Raw genomic sequence first — 22,151 nt, 5'->3', positions numbered from 1 at the left:
TGACCTTGCAATAATCTCAAAGTAGTTTTAGGAAGAAACATAATCATGAATATTTGTAGTTTGCTTTAAATTGAATACAATCCTTTTAGAATAATCGAGGCGCGTCATGCCAAATAAAATTTCAAAACTCATGGACCTCATTTAATTAATTTTAATCCTTAGAAATCGAGGCGTGCCATTTAGTTGAATTTTCCATGGCCCTCGCAAACTTGAAAGTGCGTAGTTGCTTTAGGCGCGCTATTTTTTTTAAAAACAAAATAATTTCCTAAACTCGGGTGTGCATTTTATGTGACTCAAATCCAATTCTCAACAACATTAGATAAAATATGTCGTGGACTGCGGGTGCATTTCATGTGACGTGGTTCAATACGTGTTTAATATGACGTTGAAGTTTTCCAAAAAAAAAATTAATTAAAAGCGACTAATAAGTTAAAAATATACCATAGGTTGAACCATGTTTTAAAAATCAGATAATAGGCCAATTGTAATAGTTTAAGCGACCGTGCTAGAACCACGGAATCCGGGAATGCCTAATACCTTCTCCCGGGTTAACAGAATTCCCTACTCAGAATTTCTGGTTCGCAGACTTCAAAAGGAAAGTCGAAATTTCCTCGATTTGGGATTTAAAATAAATCGGTGACTTGGGACACCAAATAAACTATCCCAAGTGGCGACTCTGAATTGAATAATTAATCCCATTTCGAATAATATCACTTAAATTGGAAAAACTCCCTTATATACCTTCGGGTGTGTAAAAAGGAGGTGTGACAGCTCTGGCGACTCTGCTGGGGATCCAAACCCAAATTATAATTAAACACAACTGTAACCCACCCAAATATTGACCTACCCCAATTTTAGAACATAAGTCTTTCTCTCTCGGTCTCTCTCACCTCTACCTCTTCGTCATTTCGTTTTAATGAGCAATTTTTTATGAGTGTATGTCAACGACTATTCATGAAGCAAACCCAAAATAGAGTTCTCTATTAGAATAATTTTTATGGAAAATATAAGGAACTGTCATATTCTTCTTTATGTAAAAAGTTTAGATTCTTTTTGTTTTATTCTTAATTTATTGTATTTTTTTTATTTGAAATTTCTGGTGGTTTGCTTCATTATTTTTTGTTATTTCTCTATGAAAATTTGAGGATTTTTTTTTCAATTTTTTTATAGTTTATGTAATGTGTATTTCTATTTTTAATTTATTTTGTTATTTTTCGGTTAATATGTAAGCTTTTCTGCTCTATGTAACGGGTATTGTGCAATTATCACATTTCATATGCACTGAGTTCATATGATGTGCTAATAATAGTTGGCAAATTTTTAGATAGTTTCTCCACTAATATTTATTTTCTTCTTTTGAAATCATTTTTATTATCATGGATTTAATTTTTTTTATTAGATTACTGTGCTAAGTCTAGTTAAAAAAATAAAAATAAATTTCTATCCATAATTTGCAAGTGAGAAGGGCTGCTGTATTTATTGCTATTTCCTGTTGATCCGCCGGTGCCAAGTAGCAACGAGGAGGAGGAGAGAGAGAGAGAGAGAGAGTTGTGTTTTAAAATCGGAGCGGGTCAACATTCGGACGAGTTACATATGAGTTTAATTATATTTTGGTTGAAGTTCAACTTAGGCCAATAGAACAGTGACACGTAGATATTAATTAAATTTTCTTCTTTTTTTCTTCAGAATTTTCTGTTAGTAATAAGGATAATGTTGAGCCAAAACAAATAAAGGTAGGGGTATTTTTATTTAAATAGGTAGACAGAGGACATCTTTGTACCAATTTTGATACTTGGGACAGTTTTGGTCTTTTTTCGAAATAAAAAATAATAAAAATATGTGTCAGCCATAAATGATAACTATTTTGCTGTGATTAAATAAAATAGGTGTTTGCTATCATTCTGTGTTGTTTTAGACCAATTTGCAACATGTTAAAGATCCAGCTGAAACTTTGTAGGGCATTTTTATGCATTCTGAATTAATTAAGGATTAAAGTTATGTAAATCGAAATATATAGATTTCTTACACTGACATATAATTTAGTCAGCTTTGATATAAACATTAGTACCATTTTTACCAGGACGCCATGTAATGCTGATATATCATAAATATTTACTTGTAATTATCTTAATTATAAATAACCTGATTGTTTAGATAGTACATATTTTATACTGTCAGTGAATAGTTTTAAACTTCTGAATTAACTATCATATGAGTTTATGGTAACTTGCCTGGCTGCTCTTCTTTCCTAGTGTGTGAATGAGGTTCCACAAGAAATCCCATCAAAATCTGTGGGTGATTTCCAAGAATGGTTTTGGAAGTGGATGATCTTAATTGTTTTACCTCATTTGCCCATCGCAAAATTTTAAATTTAACAAATGTCGTTCCTCGCTTGCCCCATGAGCAACACTTTTGAGTTTTGACTTTTAACCTTAAAGGTTTGCCCCTCGGGCAAATAAGGATCAAAAGATCAAGGCCACCCATTTTCAAGGGTATTGGGTATAATTTTCTGCCAATTATGCATCTTTTTTACTTGCTTTTTGGCCTTTACCTAGTAGAGCATCATGAAAATAATGATGTTTAAGGGGTAAATGGTGGCATGCTTAATTATAAGGAAATAAAGTTAACAAATAGTATATACGAAAACTGCAAAACATGATCTCCTAGTCATGGAAAATGATGGGAAGTAGGTTAACTTCATCTATTCTTTTATTTTGAAGCAAAAAGTTCAACTACATTATTTGAGAAACCCCTTCTTTGAGATCATTATTTCTTGATGAGTTCAACAAAGAATTAGCTTAAGGGAGAGAGAAGAAAAGACAAAGTGTTTTAAAAAAAGGAAAGGTAAAAAAGGAACTATAAAGGGAAAGAGAAGAATCATGCAGGTCTTGATATTAGTAATTCATAAGCTGATTTTAGCGGTATGCCAGATAATCATATACTTATTGGACGATGGTGCAGCTTCTCTATCTGTCTCTCTTTTTTTACTTCTCCTTGTTTTGATTTCTTGTTTACTTTTGTCGAACTTCAAAGATCTATAGGTTGGGGAAGTAGACTAGAACAAACAACCATTGAGTGTAGGGGTGACAATGGAGTGGTGCGGGTGCGGGGCAGTGCGGGTTTAGATACATGCGGGCCGGGGTGGGTTTAAACATATGTGGTTGCGGGGAAAAGGAAAAAATTTAAAATTTATGCGGGTGCTAGTTTAAAAACTTCATCAAAGAAGAAAACTCACTTTTCTAACTTTCTGAAGATGAAATTGATTCCATGTAATATATACTTTTATCAAATATAAAAAGTTAAAAAAAAAAATAAGAGGTATTATGATATCCAAGATTTTTGTGAAGTCTGAACAATAACTCCAATAGAAACTATTCATCGGCCATAACTCCAGCTTCCGGCAAGGTAAGATCACAAGATTGGTCTCAAAGAACCTCCTTCTCTTAGAGAACAATCCCCAATTGGTTTCATCCTCAAATCCAGAGCAAAATTTTCCAGATCTTAAATTTTATTTCGCAATCTACTGTACCGAGCAAAATTTTTTCAGAAATTTGTGCGCTTCTGGCCTTCTTTGGATTTTTTTTTGTTTCTTCTACATCAATGGAGTGTTGAATCAGTTCATGGCTGCATCGTCCTCTCCCCAGCCTTTGGCTGTGGGAGAGAGGAACTCAACATATGCATCGCTACTGGAAAACAAAAAATCTGGACAAGTTCCGGCAAAAATCGAGCTTAAGCAGGTGGAGTTCGTCCATGGTGAAGCTACGATTAAATTTACAATGGAGGAAGTACATCAATATGCTAAGGAGGAAGGGTTACATCAAGCTTTGGTGATTAAATTCTCACAAGATCAATATGATATACAAGATATTCGAAAGATGTTGCCTAAACATTTTGGAACTCAAGGTCGTTGCCTCGTCGGATGGCTTGCAAGAAGACATGTTTTGATCATGTTTGATAGACATGACGATTATGATCTTGCTGCTGCAAAATCTGTTAATTACTTAGTAGCTAATGGACAAGAATTACAGATGCGAATTTTTCCATGGACTATTACTTTCAATCATAAAGAGCAGACCTCCAAAGCTTTTGTGTGGATATCGTTTCCTAACTTGCCTCCTATGTTATTTGCAAAACAATCCTTGCTTTCTATAGCTTCAGCAGCAGGTAAACTATTGGCAATAGATAAAGCAACACAAGAGAAGTCACGACCTAGCACAGCTAGGGTCAAGGTCGAGCTTGATCTTCTAGGTAAGCTGCCACAGATTTTGAGGATCAAATTTGTGGATGAAAAATCTGGTATGGTGATCGAGCATCTTCAGAAATTTGTTTATGATAATCTGCCCCTGTATTGCACTTGTTGCAAGCGTCAATGTCATGATGTAAATACATGTCGTTTGATCTCAACAAATAATCAGGATAGTGGATTGAATGGTGATATCGAGGAAGTTGATGATCCCACGATTGTGGAAAAATTTCAAGGAGATTTGAGACAGATGCTCAATGAAAAGAGACAACTGCATGGTATAATTGAGGCAGCAAGAACAGATGGATCAAAAGCAATTTTAGCTGATTCTAATATCCACGATGATCCCAACAAGCCAGGGACCTCAAAGAATTTGGCTACTGTCCCTGTTGATCGTGCCTTAGCCAGGATGTCTCAAGTTATGGCTGATGAAGCAAGAAATAGGGTGTCAATAAATCGAGGGATTGTCAGTGATATAGCGACAGTCGTGATGCATTGGAGTGTGAAGAGATTGCAACTATAGGTCCTGATTTTGATCGCGGTCCAATTGGTGCTCATGAGGGTCCACATACTGGGCAAAAATTTGCTGAAGCTGGGCATCAATTATCTAAAGGACATGAGCAAATTATTATACAGAAACTGATAGAACAAGCTTCTTTTGTTTCGAATTTGGATGGTACAGTTGCATTGAATAAAAATTGTGATCGAGTTACTGCAGTTGAAAAACCAACAGTTACATTGATTAATGGTGATGTTGTAAAACCTAGTGCTCAAACTATGCAACATTCGATGGGTGCAGTCTGGACAGTAGTAAATCGAGCAGCTAATTCCAAGAAGCATGCTACAGTCCCTACCAATCGAGCTACAACCAAGATTACAGATGATATTTCTTCTGCTGTAGCGAGAGGTATAGAGGCTGTGGAGTCAACTTTATACAACAATGCTATGGTGAATGCAAATGATGTCAACAATTTGATACAACAAGAAGTGGGGACATCTGGAGGTTGTCGACCTATAAATGCTACAACTGAACAATTTTGTAAAGTAGCAGGTGACAAAGCTGCTACTTTAAATGGAGAAGGATATGAACATGCAAGTGTTGAGGCTTTGGAATGGACAAATGCTACGACATCTCAGCTGGAGTTTATGGCAAAATCAGCTGGCGTTTTGCAATTCACTGTTGATCCAAAGATTGAAATATCTGGGCATTTGAAGGAGGATGTTGTTGCTACTTCACCACACAAATCTGATACAAAGAGCAGTAATTGGACAGTGGTGAGTAAATCACCAATAAAGAAGCAAACTCCAGTTATTCAAAATCAGATTCATCCATCAACAATTATTAGAGTCTTGAGCTCTTTTGATGCATTGGTCAATGAGGGTGAGCATGATGTGAATGAGGCTAAAAGTAAGGAGAAACATAGGGAGGATGAGACACAATCAGTTGGTGGAAAAACAAGAGTTACATGCAATGTAATTCAACAGAAAATGTAAAGGACTTAGCTGCTCGACTTGGGACTGCAACAGATAAAAATCACTTTGGTGAGCAAAGTCAAATACCTGATGATCCTACAACAACAGTGCACATTTCCAATACAGAGCTAGATAAAATGGTAGAGAATGCCAATGCAGCTATGATGATCAACACAACTCCAAAATATGGGCAGCCACAAGCTCGAGGCAGTAACACACAACAACAAAAGTCCAAGAACACAGGTGAACGACTCATTACTTCGAAGAACATTGTTCCAGTTGATGCGCAAAATGCAGAGGCACACAGATCCAATGCACCTACATTGCACTTCTCCAATCCACATGTTGAACAAATTATTAAAGATGTTCAAAAATAAATGATGATGAATAATCCCATGGCCAAACAACCTTTGGTCACCTTAAACAAATCTGTTTTTGAGGTTCTTTCGCAGTCAATGGAATCTTGTGGAGAGGTTGAAGGTGAAACTAGACAACTTATGTTATCAACGGGGAATAACAATGATGTTACACAAGGAAATTTGAGGTTGATGGCTATCAAGTCCATATTTTGGCTAGATCAACGAGAGGATGATGATGAAGAGGATTGGGGAGATGGTTTTGCTGGTTATTCATCAGAAGAAGCTGATCGTGAGGCTAATCATGATAGTACAGGTGAGGAGATTGATTCCTTAGAGATGGTAAAATCTGAACGAGTGCCAGCAGCAAGTCCAATGAGCAATTTGAGCTCCAATGCTCCTGCTTTCATTCCAAGAAATCCTTCATCTCCAGCTATTCAAAATATAGTAGTTGGAACACCTACATCTACTATGCAGCAGCAACAAGTTAATCCCAACACTTCAAATATTACTCCTACTGGTGAGCGAACAAAAACAACAACATCAAAATCTGGGCAGATCCAAATTGTGACAACAAGTCTTCATGCAATAACACCTACAAGGCAGGTTATTCCAGCTGATACTCATCTAGGTGATCGAGAAGTCACAACAACAAATTATGGAAAGAACCAAATTGTTACAACCATCCCAGATATTTCAGAGGAGGAAAGAAGACTCTTGGATGCAATGGTGAGTTCTAATCCCTTAAATCCTGTAAATCCTACTGCTTCTAGCACTGGAATGTTGAGTAAGAGCAGGAACAAATTGCAAAAAATAGAACATCATCAAAGCAAGATAATGGTGACTAATACACAAGGTCAATCTGCATTGGAGACAATTGTTATCGACCAAAATGTTCCACAACCAGTGCACCTGGGGAGAGACTTGTATGAAGACTGAGAGGAAGAAGCAATGTTACAACAGCGTAGAGTAGAGGCAGCAAAAAAAGGGGTTCTATCACCAATGCATAGCGGCAAAGGTAAGAAGACTCATACAAGGAAAAATAGTCGGGACGACAAGGTTAGTGATTTTTTAAATGTTAGGCGACCTCCAATGAGAGTTGCCAAACAAAAGAAGGCCGCCCCAACTACATCTACAAAGTCTAATCGTTCAAAAAAGAAATCATGAATTTTGAATACATTTTGAAGAATTGGGATTGTGATGAAAAAGAGTTACAAATTGAAGAAATTACAAGTTCGGACAAGAAGGGACAACACTTTAATTCCTTCATCATTTTACTCTACCATTATATTAGTATTCTCATTTGTAATATCATCACAGAGTATGTTATAAACTCTGTGATGATCATTGAATATTTGGTACTTTTCAGTTCTTATTTTTTACATGCATGTTGGTAGGTGAGGCTATTTAAAGCCTCAATAGGAATAGTAAGGTAAGGTTTAGCCCAGTTTGTGTTACCTTGGTCCTATGCCTTTGGAAATTATCCACACGGCTATGAGATTATATGCCCTCGTGAGACTTTGCCGGCAGCTACCCCTTGAATCCTCTACATGAGGCTGCCATCATAAGGCAATGTGAGGCGCAGAGGAGTGATTATATAGCCAAGACATATGGGTAACAAAACCGATGCTATTGTCCCCCTTATTTGTACATTTCCTAATTGTTGTATTTTTCTTTTCTTTTATTAATAAAAACTAGCCCTAGGCGCTTGCCTAGCGGATTGCCAAAAAAAAAAAAGAAAAGAAAAGAAAAGAAACAAGGCAAATTATTAAAAGAGTGTAACAGAAACTCAAAAGAATTAATAGGATTAGTAAGGTAAGGTTTAGCCCGGTTTGAGTTGCCTTGATCCTATGCCTTTGGAAAAATATCCACACGGCTATGAGATTATATGCCCTCGTGAGACATTGCCGGCAGCTACACCATGAATCCTCTACATGAGGCTGCCATAATGCAATGTGAGGCGCAGAGGAGTGATTATATAGCCAAGGCATATAGGTAACAATACCGGTGTTATTGTCCCCCTTATTTGTACTGTTCCTAATTGTTGTATTTTCTGTTTTTTTTTTAATTAATAAAAAAAATAGCCCTAGGCGCTTGCCTAGCGGATTGCTGGAAAAAAAAAATTCTACATTAACTGACCTTGCCAGAATCCTTTGAGGCTGGAAGATCTTCTGAGCAGATGCCTACTAACTTTATCAACATGACGAATGATCATGTTTTTATCGGCGTTATCAGACCATAGGCCAAAATTTCATGTATGATTCTATATTTTATTGAAAGAGCACTTTATTCAAAGGCAATTACAACTTAAGTGCTATCATGATACGTGTATGCATATTTCAATTTTTTTTCTTTAGTATTCTTGTACAGATAGCACGGGGATAAGCTCCTTGATGAGGCCAAATTATCGTCCAGGCAGGTCTTTAGAATTTTTTTAAAAAACACGAGTACATATACTAAAAGTGTAAAAAAAATTCCAGCCAAGATTAAAAATAATTAAAACTAACCCAAAAAAAAAAAGGAAAGAAAAATACTAATGCGGTGCGAGGCGGGTGGACGCGGGTTGCAATTTTGCGGGTTAAGAGAAAACCCACCCCGCACCGCTTGCCATCCCTATTTGATATTGAGTGCAATAAAGCAAACACACATGTAACATTGAAGTTGTACAGAGTATGTTCAGCAATTGCTGTTTTTACAAAATGTGTAATGAATTTGCACGAAATGATTCACAAAAGGAGAAAGCTCATATCTACATAGATTATACAGCCTCTAATGTTAGATACTTTTCCTGAATGTGCAGAAGATAAAAACTGGGAAACTTATCACCAGGAAGCGAGATAACAATTCAAATTCTAGTACATTAGACGTTGAAAATTTGGAAGGAATCAACTACAGTATGTAACCTGTCCTTCATCTTCTCCCATCTCCTCTCATTTGCGCCAGTTGTCAATGTATAGAACTTTCCTGCATTAGAATCAACATTCAAATGGAAAATGTCAGGTAAACATGTGCAACATTCTGTAAATTCCCAGTTACTAGAAAAAGAAAGAGGTTGACAAACGACATTGATCTGAATGCAGAAGTCACAAACGAGAAAATGGGAAGGATATCTGCGAGTTATAAAAGTAGTGTAAGATGGAACTTTGGAAGCACTACTAGAATATGGATTACCCTTGCATAATGGGGTTGGATTAAACAATTAAAAACCAAGGAGTTTTTAAATGGTCAACTAACTACATGATGTAATAACAAATCATAATATCATCAAATTGATATCAACTGGTGTATTCTCATATTTGAAGCAATCATGTTATTGATCAGCGCTTTATTTCTCAAATAGCAACTCTTTTGAGGGAAAGTGAAATTCAACAGAAGAAAATCTAATGGCCAGTTAAAGTATTTCTTATGGTTTTTCTGAGAATGATGTGGTCTTATGGTTAACAATAGAAAACATTGATACTGCAACCATTTTGGGCTTTCTAAAGGAGGTGGGTGTGCAGGTTGAACTCTCTTCCTGCACTTCTCTATTATCCCTGATATTACGAATAGAAAGCTACAGAGTTTGACCCCAAGATGGTGAGTGATGTCCATCATTTGCATGATTCTTGATCTTTGAGCGGAAAAGTTAACTAAATGGAACCCCCATCTTTATTGTATATCAAACCAGCCATGCGTATCCTCTGAACCTTATTTGCAGAAGCCAACATATAGTGCTACAAAATTAATGGAGATGAACAAGTATTTGCCATGTCAGAAATTCTTGCTGGTTAGCAATATCCTTTTTAAATCAAGTTGCCAGTTAACAAAAATAGTCATTGGCATGCCAATTTCTGAGGCTCGTGAATGTATAAATGATATTTAAATGATGCTTATTTTAAAACTACAATGAAGCAAGTAATTGGCAGGTAATTAAGTTCTAATCCTGAAAGGCAGAAGATTCGAGACCATTCTTTCATCAGGCTTGGTCAAGGCGAGCTTGAAATGTTCAAGTAAACAAAAAGTAGAACTTCATACCAAACAAATCACGACCGTTTAACCATAAGTTTCATACCGTTGCCAATGCAGACTGCAGTGAGGCCATGGCGAGTAAAATTTGGGGCTTGTGCAACAAACTCAAATGTATAATAGGCTTTCCCTTCAACATCGTGCTACAGTATGATCAGAGAAAGATTGTCAAATAACTTCATAGACATCAAGCAATAGTATATAAGCTCATGCTGGAAAACACAAACATGACAAGGAAAAAAATAGAAAACATCCGGTCTACAATATGGGACACTGAAATTGACAGGCCAAGAGAATTAGGCCAAGTCGCCAAGACATAATGAGTTTCACCTAGATACCGATTTTTCTTGCATTTCATTTCAGACACTTGAGGCACCAAGAATATACTGATTATTCGACAAATCAGATGGTAAGCCTATACCGGTTCCTAAGAGGAATCTCTGCATTATTTAAGTACAGCAGATGTAAAAAAGTCAAGCTGTGAAATTGTTCACGGCAATGTCAAATTTACATGTGTATCAGATGTAAAAGCTCGTTGCTTCTGTTTTTGGCAAGCCAGAAATTATTCCTTCTTTAGTACGAAACAAAAATAGGAGGTCCTGACAACTAGAACGATAGTATCAGCGGAATATTGACTCTGTCAATATATTTTCCTTTTCTCTTTTGGAAGAAGGGAAGAGACGGTCTTCTGATGAAGGATGACAGAGGGAATATGAACTTTTTTTTTGATAAGATAAAAGTTTAGAGGGAATATGAACTTGTTTTTTCATTCAAAGGAAAACTCTTGGTTCTTTCTTTCCATTGGCGTCTTTCAAGCATGGCAAGAGAGTGATATGCAGTCATAATCATAGCTACTTCACATTACGATATCAGCAGCTCCCATAAAGTCTCAAATTGTTGGCCAAAAGGGAGATGGACCGTGGGACACAGGGTAGCAACTTAAACCTTTCCAACTGAGAATTTCTCAATATTATGACAAGTGACTTAACTTTCTTTCGACTAAACGAATCTAAGCTAATTGAAGCCTTGCTAGGAAATCCATGAATACCTGGAAATTATCATTAGGAAGAGCGGAAATCATATTGAAGTGGTAACCGAATTTATAGCTGACATGATATAACACCATGTTAACAGCGCCATATCAAATTGCTAGAAGATGTTTTCATCCCATATCTAGCCTTTTTCCTAAAGTAATTGCATATCAAATGTGAAGACAGCATAACAATAAGCCGAGAGGATTCAAAGTTTATTCTCGCGAAAAAAAGAGGCCACGCCTTGAACATACAACAACAACAACAGACCCAGTGTAATTCCACAAGTGGGATCCGGGGAGGGTAGTATGTACACAGACCTTACCCCTACATTCAATAAGGCAGAGAGGCTGTTTCCGAAAGACCCTCGGCTTAGGAAAGATAAAAGGAAAGGCAACAACAATCACACAGATTATAAGACCGAAGCAAAAATACAAAGATATAAAACTAAAACTGAATATTGTAATCAGAAGGCCGAAATGATAGCAACGACAAGTAATCACATAAATCAAGGAATACGAAAATACATAAATAATGCTAACTCATGTACGGAAGCTACTGTTACAGACAAGGACAACGCTAGGCGACCTATTCTAACCCTTTACCTTTATTCTCAGCCTCCACACTTTCCTATCCCTGGTCATGTCCTCAGTGAGCTGGAGCAATGTCATATCTTGCCTAATCACCTTTCCCCAATACTTTTTCGGCCTACCTCTACCTCTCCTTGAACATAAGTGGCAATTTTGCATTTCAAAATTTTTTATGGTAAAATATAGTTCCCTTTTAGACTTCTACATTTATGTTATAGAAAGGTCCTTTTCTGAAACCCAATCCTTTGTTGCTAATGTGTATACCGAATTGACTATTACTATTATTTTTATTATTATTGATAATCGAGAAATCCCTGAGGTCTAGGTGCACACAGTTTGAAACTCGGTGGATAACGGGCCCACCCCTCACCTGCCAAATTATTGTAAGTAATACATAATCATCATGAAATTTAACATAAGAAAGAGAACATTTCCCTGTTTCAAGAAGACACAATAAGAAAAGCTATTAAAAACATTATATGGGGAACTCGAGAAGCTATTAATTTTATTTTTTTTGGGAACTTGAAAAGCTAAATAAAATCTTTTAGCCATTATTGATGCTTCTTCTAATATAGATAGCATTATGCAAATTAATGATTTCCCTTCTTATTTCAAGTTCATAGAAATTTTAACATATACCAGCGACATGGTGACTAAAACTGGACCGTGTGCTATGATAAACAACGCTTTACTAACATGATCCGTAGTTAGCCCAAATTTAACTTCAGCCATGGAGAAAGCTAGTTCACTAGCAAGCTTGCTTCTTTTTAGGAACATCAAAACATGTCAACCAGATGAATTTAGTCCTGAGACGAAGTTTGACATTGACATTTACACATCAAACATTTCAAGGTTCTGATGGGCTAGTTGAACAACAACAGCAATAGCATGACGAACACTCTAAGATCAAGGTATAAAAAAAACTTTCAGTGGAAGGGAACTAGAAAACACAGACCTCTGATGCTTCAATTAGTTTTGTCTTTTGAGAAGGTGATGATAAAAACTTTTTTATTAAAGTTTCAGCAACCTGCAATGTGAATATTAGCAGATGAGAAAATGTTGGAATGCGGCTCAAATCAAAAGCCAATACACGATCCATAAAACTCTAACTACACTGAAAATCCAGATAGCTAAAAAGACAGTACATAGAAAACCAGCAAAACAGGAAACTTTTGCAGGGAAATTTAGCCTGTTTTCTCATAAATACCATAGAAAATAATTTAGAATTTCCTACAAACCTGCTGTGGTGAACCAAAATCACGAATATCTTGTTTGCTGGTGGGTATCACATTTACACTAACGCTTTCTAGTGGTTCAATAACATCTTTGAAAACCTTATCTTGACCTTCGACCACTACTTCCTGGATCAGGAGAAAAGGGGAAAAATGAAAAAGAACAAGATGAACAAGCAAAGAGTAAATAAACCAAAAATAAAAATAATCTACAAGGTAATAGTGAAATTATGACAAATACAAAGTGGCTAAGGACTAGAAAATTCTAACTGCAGATTTTGTTTTTAAAATAATTTGTATTAGATGCGATGAAACAGAAATTAGGTGGAAAAAACTAGGAGGGGAAATATAGGCCTTATGTGTTTGAGATAAGAAGAATAAAACTGAGATAGGCCTGCCCTAAGCTAACTGGGGAAAGGGGCTCCTTTAACTCCCTTGAAGGATAGCTGAAATTCCAGAAGGAAATTAAATGAAATAGATATGCAGAACTGCTAAATCCACAGAAGCAGCTCCAGAACACGAGTTTTCCCAGCAACCTTTTGTGCAACTAAAAGACAAAGCAAAAGAAAGTTGCAAAACATAAAGTAACAGACAATTGTTATCAAGATAGGGAATGGACCTGCCACCCAAAAGGATAGACGAAATTGTATCCGTCTTTCTTGTCTGTGACGGGCAGAAATCCCTTCTTAGATTCTGCAGCAACTGAGCCATATCAAAGGGTGTACTCTTAGGATATCAGCCATTGAAATTTCAAGAAGCAGTAAAGTGCATGGAAGATAATTGTTTTTGATAACTTTGCAACACCAGTTTTTAGGAAACACTAATACAGCAGGGATATATTGAGAAATGAAACTGAAGTGATTTAACATGTAAGGACATTTAAGTACATTGCAAGAAGATTTTTACATGATGTTGGTGTCTGATAAGACATTAGCAACAAAGGGGCAATTGTTGATCCCATGGCAAGAAATTGACGTCTTCCAGGTCTATCTGTAAGGAAAACAACAAATAAAAAGGATATGATTAACCACTTTACTTTTGGTGCTAAAAGGTCTATCAAAATAGGACAAGCAGGTTTATTATTCTGCATGTGGATCAATATAATAAGCAAATAGCCTATTCTGAAAATATTGGGTATGTAGGATGACTCGTTAAACTCAAAGACCATAAACCCCAGGACTCCAACTAGCAAACTCTCACTTCAACAGATTGAACTGGATCGATTTCACCATCTTATATATGGTAGAGATGACACTATCGGACTAACTCACCCATGCATTGGGCAGCATAGAGAGTATCCACTCAAGTTAATGTAAAAACAGCAAATGAGATCACACACAATACATCAAGTAGCTTAAACTGTCTAACTGGTGTACTCTTCTCTCAACTTTCACATCAAAAAGTTGGCTGTGAGCAACATCAATGAGATTAATTCTAGAGCAAAAAAATTGGGAGAAGAAAATATAGGGGGGAGTGAAAATCATTGAACTTATAATGATCCTTGAAAAGCTCAAATGCTCCTGAAGTTTGAAACATTGCTCGTCATGAGCCAAAGACCCCCATCTGAATTTGGGTTGCCTGACAAATAGATGGTAACTGACAGTAAACCGACTAAACCACTTCATTGGACTTCTTTCATATCATGTTAGGGTAGTTTACCTTGGCAAGAGGAAATTGAAACTTCAGACACTTGTTCTGATCTGATAAAGCCAGGACCTCTTCCGTTGGGGCTGTTCCTAAACAATCCTTGCTGATGCATCAAAGCCACTTTTATAAATGAAGAGGAACTTCGAAACAACGGGTATAGGGTTACAGTCAGTTAAGAAAGATGACGGTCGAACCTGAGGGGATGCATTTAACATATATGCATGATGTACTGATGGAAACTTCTGCAAAGACACCATCTCTTCAAGCAGTAACGCAGACCTGCAAAGTTTTAAATTCAGATATGTATGAGAAAAATCTAAGCCAGTCAATGTTATTACAACTAGGTGACCGCATCTTCATGAATTCAGTCATGTAATTAAGGATATTGCTCTTGTGAGTTTATACATGCTTATTAAGTATGAATCAGTACAGCTATAGACAAATGACAAAAATGAATGACGTAAAAGGTACAAAAAGGTTCTACTACATAGGCAACTAAAAATTCAAGATTTTCAATTTGATCAAGGTTATATGTGGTAGAAAAGGTTATATCAGTCAATCACGTTTCAATTCCAGGTCAGTATTTAGAGGATTCAGCATTAATAGATCGTTCTTAGGCTAACGGCCAAATAATGACAAATCCTTTACCCAGTCTTTGGACTGGCTATGCTTTGCAACCACATAGGTGGTAGTCGGGCAAAAAGGTCGGGGGTGGAGCCAGAAGCCCGGCTACAGGTTCCACCGAACCCATTAGCTTTTGCTCAAATAGTGTATTTGTGTTAAGAAACTCATCAAATATGTATAAATATTAAATTTAGAACCCAGTTATTAGTACTTAATGTCGTCAGTTCTAAAATCCAGAACGCATAAAATTGAAAACCCAGCTCCGCCTCTGAAAAAGGTTATACTACACTTAAAATTTGTTCAACTTCAAACATTACTACTTATACTTCTTACAAGTGTGACATGCCAACCAGGTACGCATAATATTACAGTAAACAACTTTTATCCGGCTCACACTGTAATGTTATACTAACACAAGGTGCTGGAAGATTGCCAGAAAAGAAAGAGAAAGCATGAAAATCCCGACAATTAATAGGACGTCTAGAGCAGTTATTAAAGAGGGAATTCGAACTACAAATTTCCAAATTGTTACTCCTACGTCTCTGGAGGATAAAATTATGGTTACAACTTACAAGAGACAGAACAGAGAATGTGAAGAATATAGAAAATAGAGTGACGTTAAACTTGTTCTGAAATTACCTAAGAAGTTGCCGGCGGTGAAGTTCCGGCGAACGAGAGCTTTTACCACGCGCTCAGGGGAAGAAAGCAGTTAATCTTAATCTTCACCACAGTTTTAGTGGGGAGCTTCTAAAACCACATCATCCAATATCTTCTTCCCTCTCAATATCCACATCCATTAAATAAAGGGAAAAGACCAAATTGACACTTGCAAAACAAACTCGAATATTCTTAAGAAATGTATATAATTTTAACGGCTCCCAAAAATAATAATATATATATATATATATATATATATATATATATATATATATATATATATATATATATATATATATATGTGTGTGTGTGTGTGTGTGTGTGTGTGTGTGTGTGTGTGTGTTTTTGGCTAACAAATGCAAAAAAATTAATTGACTGGCCAATATTTTTGCCCAATATTCTTCCTAATTCCGACTCTTTACCTCAAATGGGGTCGTCCATAATTCCATTAAAAATTCACATCCATTAGATTAAAAATTATAGTTTTTCAATTTTGATAATTAATTCTGTGCTCAAGAAAAAGAAGGATGGTGTATGTTGACATTCCACGTAAAACTAATTAATTCATGATGAATTTTAATTATAATTTAATAGTTCACTTTTTTTTAATCTTTTTACAGATTTTTAAGCAGTACGAGTAGCTAAGTAGGTATGGAGAACTGTTGCGTCGCTAGAAATTCTTCTCTATACAAGTTCTCGGACAAGGTTTTTCAACACAACTTTCATAGGCGAGAGGTGTGAGTACCGCGAGGTGTGAAGCGATTGCGTACTAAATGAAACGACTTTCACTTTCCATACTGAGTACTGACTATGTTTCTTTTTTCCTCCAATTGTTAGCATTATGTCATAGTTCTTTGTCATAACTGTTGTGATTTTACTTTTATTGAGCCGGGGATCTATCAAAAAAAACTTCTCTATTTTCACAAGGTGAAAATAAGATCTGTGTTGTTATTGTAGTAATTGTTAGCGTCGTGTTAGAAATTGAATATTGGTTCGCATCAAGTCTTTGTAACTTGGAATTTTTACCTCCTATAGCAAAGGTTAACACATTATTTATTTTAAATAAATACCATTTAAAAAAATTATATTCTATAGATACCTTTTAAGGTTTATAGCAAAATATTTAATTTCGGTTACCTCCTAGCCCTAAGTGTGACGACCCGGCCAGTCGTCTCATGAGTTGCCGCTCCGTTTTCCCTATTTCTGCTTTGCTATGCTTTAATTATCCGTGTTATGTGGTATCGGGTTGGTCGGATCGAGTTCGGAAAGGATTTGGCAAGGTTTGAGACACTTAGTCTCTTTAGAGTGAGTTTAATTTGAAAAAGTTAATCGGATGTTGACTTATGTGCTAGAGGGATCGGATGTGAGTTCCAATGGTTCGGTTAGCTTCTGGAGGTGATTTGTGGCTTAGGCGCGATCGGAATGAATTTTGGAGGTCTGTAGTAGATTTAGGCTTGAATTGGCAAAGTTGATGTTTTGGCGATTTCCGATTAATAGGCGAGATTTTGATATAGGGGTAGGAATGGAATTCCGAGAGTTGCAATAGCTTCATTATATCATTTGGGATGTGTGTGCAAAATTTCAGGTCAATCGGAAGTGGTTTGGTTGGGTTTTGATCAAAAGCGTATTTCGGAAGATTTTAGAAACTTAGGCTTGAATCTGATGTGTTTTGGGTGATTTGATGTTGTTTTAGGTGTTTTGATGATAGGAACAAGTTTGAATAAGGTTTTAGGATATGTTGGTGCTTTTGGTTGAGGTTCCGGGTTCCTCGGGTGAGTTTCGGGTGGTCAATCGGACCATTTTGAAGTTTGGAAAAGTGCAGAAAAACAGTTCCAGTAGTTGCAGACATTTTTGGTCTTCGCGTTCACGGGAGGACCCTCGCGTTCGTGAAGAGTCTGCTGAGGGAGGTGAAGGTTTAGCCTTTGCGTTCGCGAGGCAGGTGACGCGTTCGCGAAGGGCTGCGAGGTTGTGCATCACGTTCACTAGAAGGTGTTCGCGATCGCGTAGAAGAACTGGGTCAGCTGGGTTGGAAGTCAAGTTGATCTTCGCGTTCGCGGGAGATGGAGCGCATTCGCGAAGGGTCGCCTGGGTGAAGCATCACGTTTGTGAGGGCTTAGTCGCCATCGCGTAGAAGGAAAGTTGGTCAAAGTAAGTTTGTGCTTCGCGAGCGCGAGGGTTTGACCACGTTTGTGAAGAAAGAAATTAAGGCCTGGGCAGATTGTTTTTAACTCGCCTTGTCCGCGATTTTGGGGCTCATTTCCTCCATAGTTGGCCATATTGGGAGATTTTTGAAGGAGATTGAAGAATGATTCAAGGGGAATCGTTGGGAGGTAAGATTTTCGGACTTAAAACTCGATTCTATTGTGAAATCTACCTAGAAAATCATGAAAACTAAGCTTAAAATTGAAGAACTAGGGCTTGAGAAATTGGACTTTTGATTGGGGATTTGGATTGGGGTCGGATTTGAGAACTTTTGACATGTATGAACTCGTGGGAAGATAAGGAATCTATTGGTGCAAATATTTTTGAATTTCGAGACGTAGGCCCGGGGGTCGGGTTTTGCTAATTTCGGGATTTGTGCCCTTTATTGATTGTTTTCGCTTGGGCTTTGTTACCTTAGCATATTTTGACGTCTTTGTTCTGATTTTGGATAGATTCGACGCGCGTGGAGGTTGATTCGAGGGGAAAAGGCGTTGCGAGCTAGAGATTTAGCCAGTTCGAGGTGAGTAATGATTGTAAATGATGTTCTGAGGGTTTGAAACCCCGGATTGCACATTGTAGTGCTATGTTGAGGTGAGACACACGCTTGATGACGGGCGTGGGGTCGTGTACTATTGGGGATTGTGACTTGGTCCGTCCTGATTGATGATTTTACCGCGTATTTGACTGAAAACTATTTGCTATCATCATTATTTGGGCTGAATGCCATATTTGGGCTTCGTGCCAACTATTTGAACCCTTCGGGGATTTTCATTACTATTTCCTCACTGTTTTGACTCTATACTTGAACTCAGTCATGTTATTTTCCACTGTTTTTATTCTCAGCCATGTTTACTCAGTTTTAAGACTTAAATGATATTTTAAATAATGTTTGGGCTATGAAACAGTGTTTTACTATTGTCCGAGGGGCTTGTGAGTATTTTTGACTGAGTAAGGCCGAGGGCCTAAGTTGTGAGGAAACACTGATACTGATTTGAGGCCGAGGGCCTGATATATATTGTAAGCACGTGATTTTTGTCCTGTATGAGAATTACTCCCAAAAATTCAAAAATAAAATGATTTTCCTTGATGTGCAATTTTGTGGCCCTCCAGGAGTCTGCATACCCCCAGTAAGCGCGGATACCCATTGTGATGTGAGATTGAGCCCGAGGGGCTGGTACTGATCTAAGATGTTGCCCGAGGGGCGGATTTGTTGATACTGTGCCCGAGGGGCGAACCTCTATTTGTTTACTTTATCTTAATTATCTATCAAATTACTTGTTTACTGGTTGAAAGAGGATTTTACTTCTTTTACTGATTTTAAGTGGTTTTACTGTTTCGATATAGAATGCCTTGCGCTTTACGTGTTTTCTTACTTTCAGTCATTATTTACATTTGTTACTCACTGAGTTGGAGTACTCACTTTACTCTCTGCACCCCTGTGTGTATATTCAGGCATAGCTGGTCCTGCTCCCGAGTGTTGATCCATCTAATTTTAGGCGAGCGTTCGGAGTCTACGAGGTAGTTGTTGACATCCGCAGCCCCGTGTCTCTACTCTTCTATCATTTCTATTTCCCTTCAAATATTTGTACTAGTTTATGGATTTAGAAGACTTGTATTATGGCCTATAGGCGCTCATGACTTGTGACACCCTGGTTAGGGCTGTGTTGGGTTGTACTTCTGCACTTTATTGACATTATCCGCTACCTAGTATTGCTATATAATGTTTTAGACTGCCTTTATGTTATTTAACTGTTTAAAAAGTGAAATGGGTTTAATTGGCTGGCCTTATCTTCACAAGAGGCGCCATCATGACCGGGTTTGGGTTTAGGGTCGTGACAAGTTGGTATCAGAGCCTTGGTTACATAGGTCTCACGAGTCATGAGCAGGTTTAGTAGAGTTTCGCAGATCGATATGGAGATGTCTGTATTTATCCTTGAGAGGCTGTAGAACCTTTAGGAATAACTTCATATTCTTGAAATTCTTGTCGTGCGAACTTGTTGATCTGAGTGCTAAACTTTTGTTATTCTATTATCTCACATATGGTGAGGACACGCGCTACCAGACGGGGTGGACGACCACCAGTGCCACTAGTTACGGCCACTAGAGGCCATGGACGCGGTCGTGGACGTGGTAGAGGCAGAGCAGCAAGGACAGCACCTGCGGATCCACCAGCTGCCCCAGCTCAGGATTAGGCTCCAACTGTAGATGCTCCAATAGCACCAGTTCAGGCATCAACTGTGCCCATCGTGATTTTGGGTCTTTAGGAGGTCTTGGCGCAGATCTTATCAGTTTGCACTGGCCTAGCTCAGGTGGTTTCAACCACTACAGCTGCAACTACTTCACAGGCCGAGGGAGGCAATCAGACTCCCGCCGCTCGCACACCTGATCAGGTTGTGCAGGGACTTCAGACGCCAGGGGCACCCCCAGCCCAGCCGGTTGCACCAGCTCAGGAGTTTGTGGTACCAGTTATGCCGGATGATGAGCAGCGTCGACTTGAGAGGTTTGGCAGACTCCAACCTCCGACATTTAGCGGTACAGAGGGCGAGGATGCCCAGGGTTTCTTGGATAAGTGCCAGCAGATGGTTCGTACAGTATGGATTCTTGAGACTAGTGGTGTGGAATTTACTACCTTTCAGTTTTCTGGGGCTGCCTTCACTTGGTGGGAGGGGTATGAGAGGCGTATGCCTGTTGGTGCAGCGCCCCTTACTTGGCAACAGTTCTCCGTTCTCTTCCTGGAGAAGTATGTGCCGCAATCCCATAGAGAGGAGCTACGTAGGCAGTTTGAGTGGTTGCAACAGGGGGATATGACTATGTCACATTACGAGTTGATGTTTCTAAGTTGGCTCGTCATGCCATCTGGTTGGTTCCGACAGATCGAGAGAGGATCATGAGGTTTGTTGATGGTCTTACTTATCATCTCCGTATTCTTATAACTAGGGAGAGGGTGACTGGTGCTACTTTCGAGGAGGTTGTGGATATCACTTGTGAGATTGAGATGGTTCGCCGTTAGGAGCGAGAGAAGAAGGAGGCCAAGAGGCCTCAAGGATCTAGCAGCTATAGTGGCGCTCCTTCAAAGGGCCAATTTCAGCACAACAGAGGTCGTTCATTCAGGCCTGCTCAGTCAGCTCGCCCAGGTTATCGTGGGGCATCTTCGCGTCATGGTTATCATGGATCTCAGTAGGGCTAGTCATCACTCAGCGCCCTTCTAGCTCAGAGTTCATCCCGTGCTCTATTAGCTCAAGGCTCTTCTATGCCGAGTGCATCTGCTAGTCACTCCGGTGCGAGGGGTTCTCTTCAGTCCCCTTCTCCAACACCTGGGAGTTGTTATGAGTGTGGTGAGATGGGCCACATATCGAGGCAGTGTCCTCGTCATGTTGCTAGTTCGTCCTAGTAGAGGGGTCAGTCATCGGCTTCAGTGCTAGTTTCTTCGCCACCACCCGCTTAGCCAGCTAGGGATGGAGGCTAGTCAGCCAGGGGTCTCCACAGAGGGGGAGGTCGATCAGGGGGCGGTCAGGCCTGTTTCTATGCACTCCTAGGTAGACCCGATGCTATCACTTCAGATGTTGTTATTACAGGTATTATTTCAGTCTGCCACAGATATGCCTCTGTATTATTTGATCCCGGTTCCACTTTTTCTTATATGTCATCGTACTTTGCTCGTTATTTGGGTACGCCTCGTGAGTTTCTTACTTTACTGGTTCATGTATCTACCCCAGTGGGTGATACTGTTGTTGTAGATCGTGTGTAACGATCGTGTGTGGTGACTATTAAGGGTCTGGAGACCCGAGTGGATCTATTGCTATTGAGCATGGTGGATTTTGATGTCATTTTGGGCATGGATTGGGTATCTCCGTGTAGTGCTATTCTGGACTGTCATGCTAAGACAGTCACATTGGCTATGCTGGGGTTGCCACGGATCGAGTGGCGAGGTGTGACTGATTATATTCCTAGTAGAGTGATCTCTTTCTTGAAGTCCTAGCGTATGGATGGGAAGGGTTGCCTTTCATATCTAGCATTTGTGAGGGATGTCGGAGCTGAGGCTCCCAGTATTGATTCTGTTCTAGTTGTGAAGGATTTTCCCGATGTGTTTC

General features: G+C 38.5%; 1 protein-coding gene across 1 annotated transcript; it reads right to left on the bottom strand.

Moving 5' to 3' along the window:
- Positions 1-8,705: 8,705 nt before the first annotated feature.
- Positions 8,706-16,000, bottom strand: LOC107786772 (psbP-like protein 1, chloroplastic). Its single transcript, XM_016608280.2, has 9 exons — positions 15,841-16,000; positions 14,772-14,856; positions 14,590-14,680; positions 13,837-13,920; positions 13,550-13,632; positions 12,937-13,059; positions 12,654-12,725; positions 10,124-10,220; positions 8,706-9,036 (listed from the first exon to the last, which is right to left on the bottom strand). The coding sequence occupies exons 2-9, from the start codon at positions 14,832-14,834 to the stop codon at positions 8,933-8,935; spliced, it is 717 nt and encodes a 238-aa protein (XP_016463766.2). The 5' UTR covers positions 14,835-14,856; positions 15,841-16,000; the 3' UTR covers positions 8,706-8,932.
- Positions 16,001-22,151: the final 6,151 nt, after the last annotated feature.

Source organism: Nicotiana tabacum, chromosome 20, assembly GCF_000715075.1.
Source record: "Nicotiana tabacum cultivar K326 chromosome 20, ASM71507v2, whole genome shotgun sequence".
Taxonomy (NCBI): Eukaryota; Viridiplantae; Streptophyta; class Magnoliopsida; order Solanales; family Solanaceae; genus Nicotiana; species Nicotiana tabacum.
This window is presented reverse-complemented; position numbering and strand designations above follow the sequence as displayed.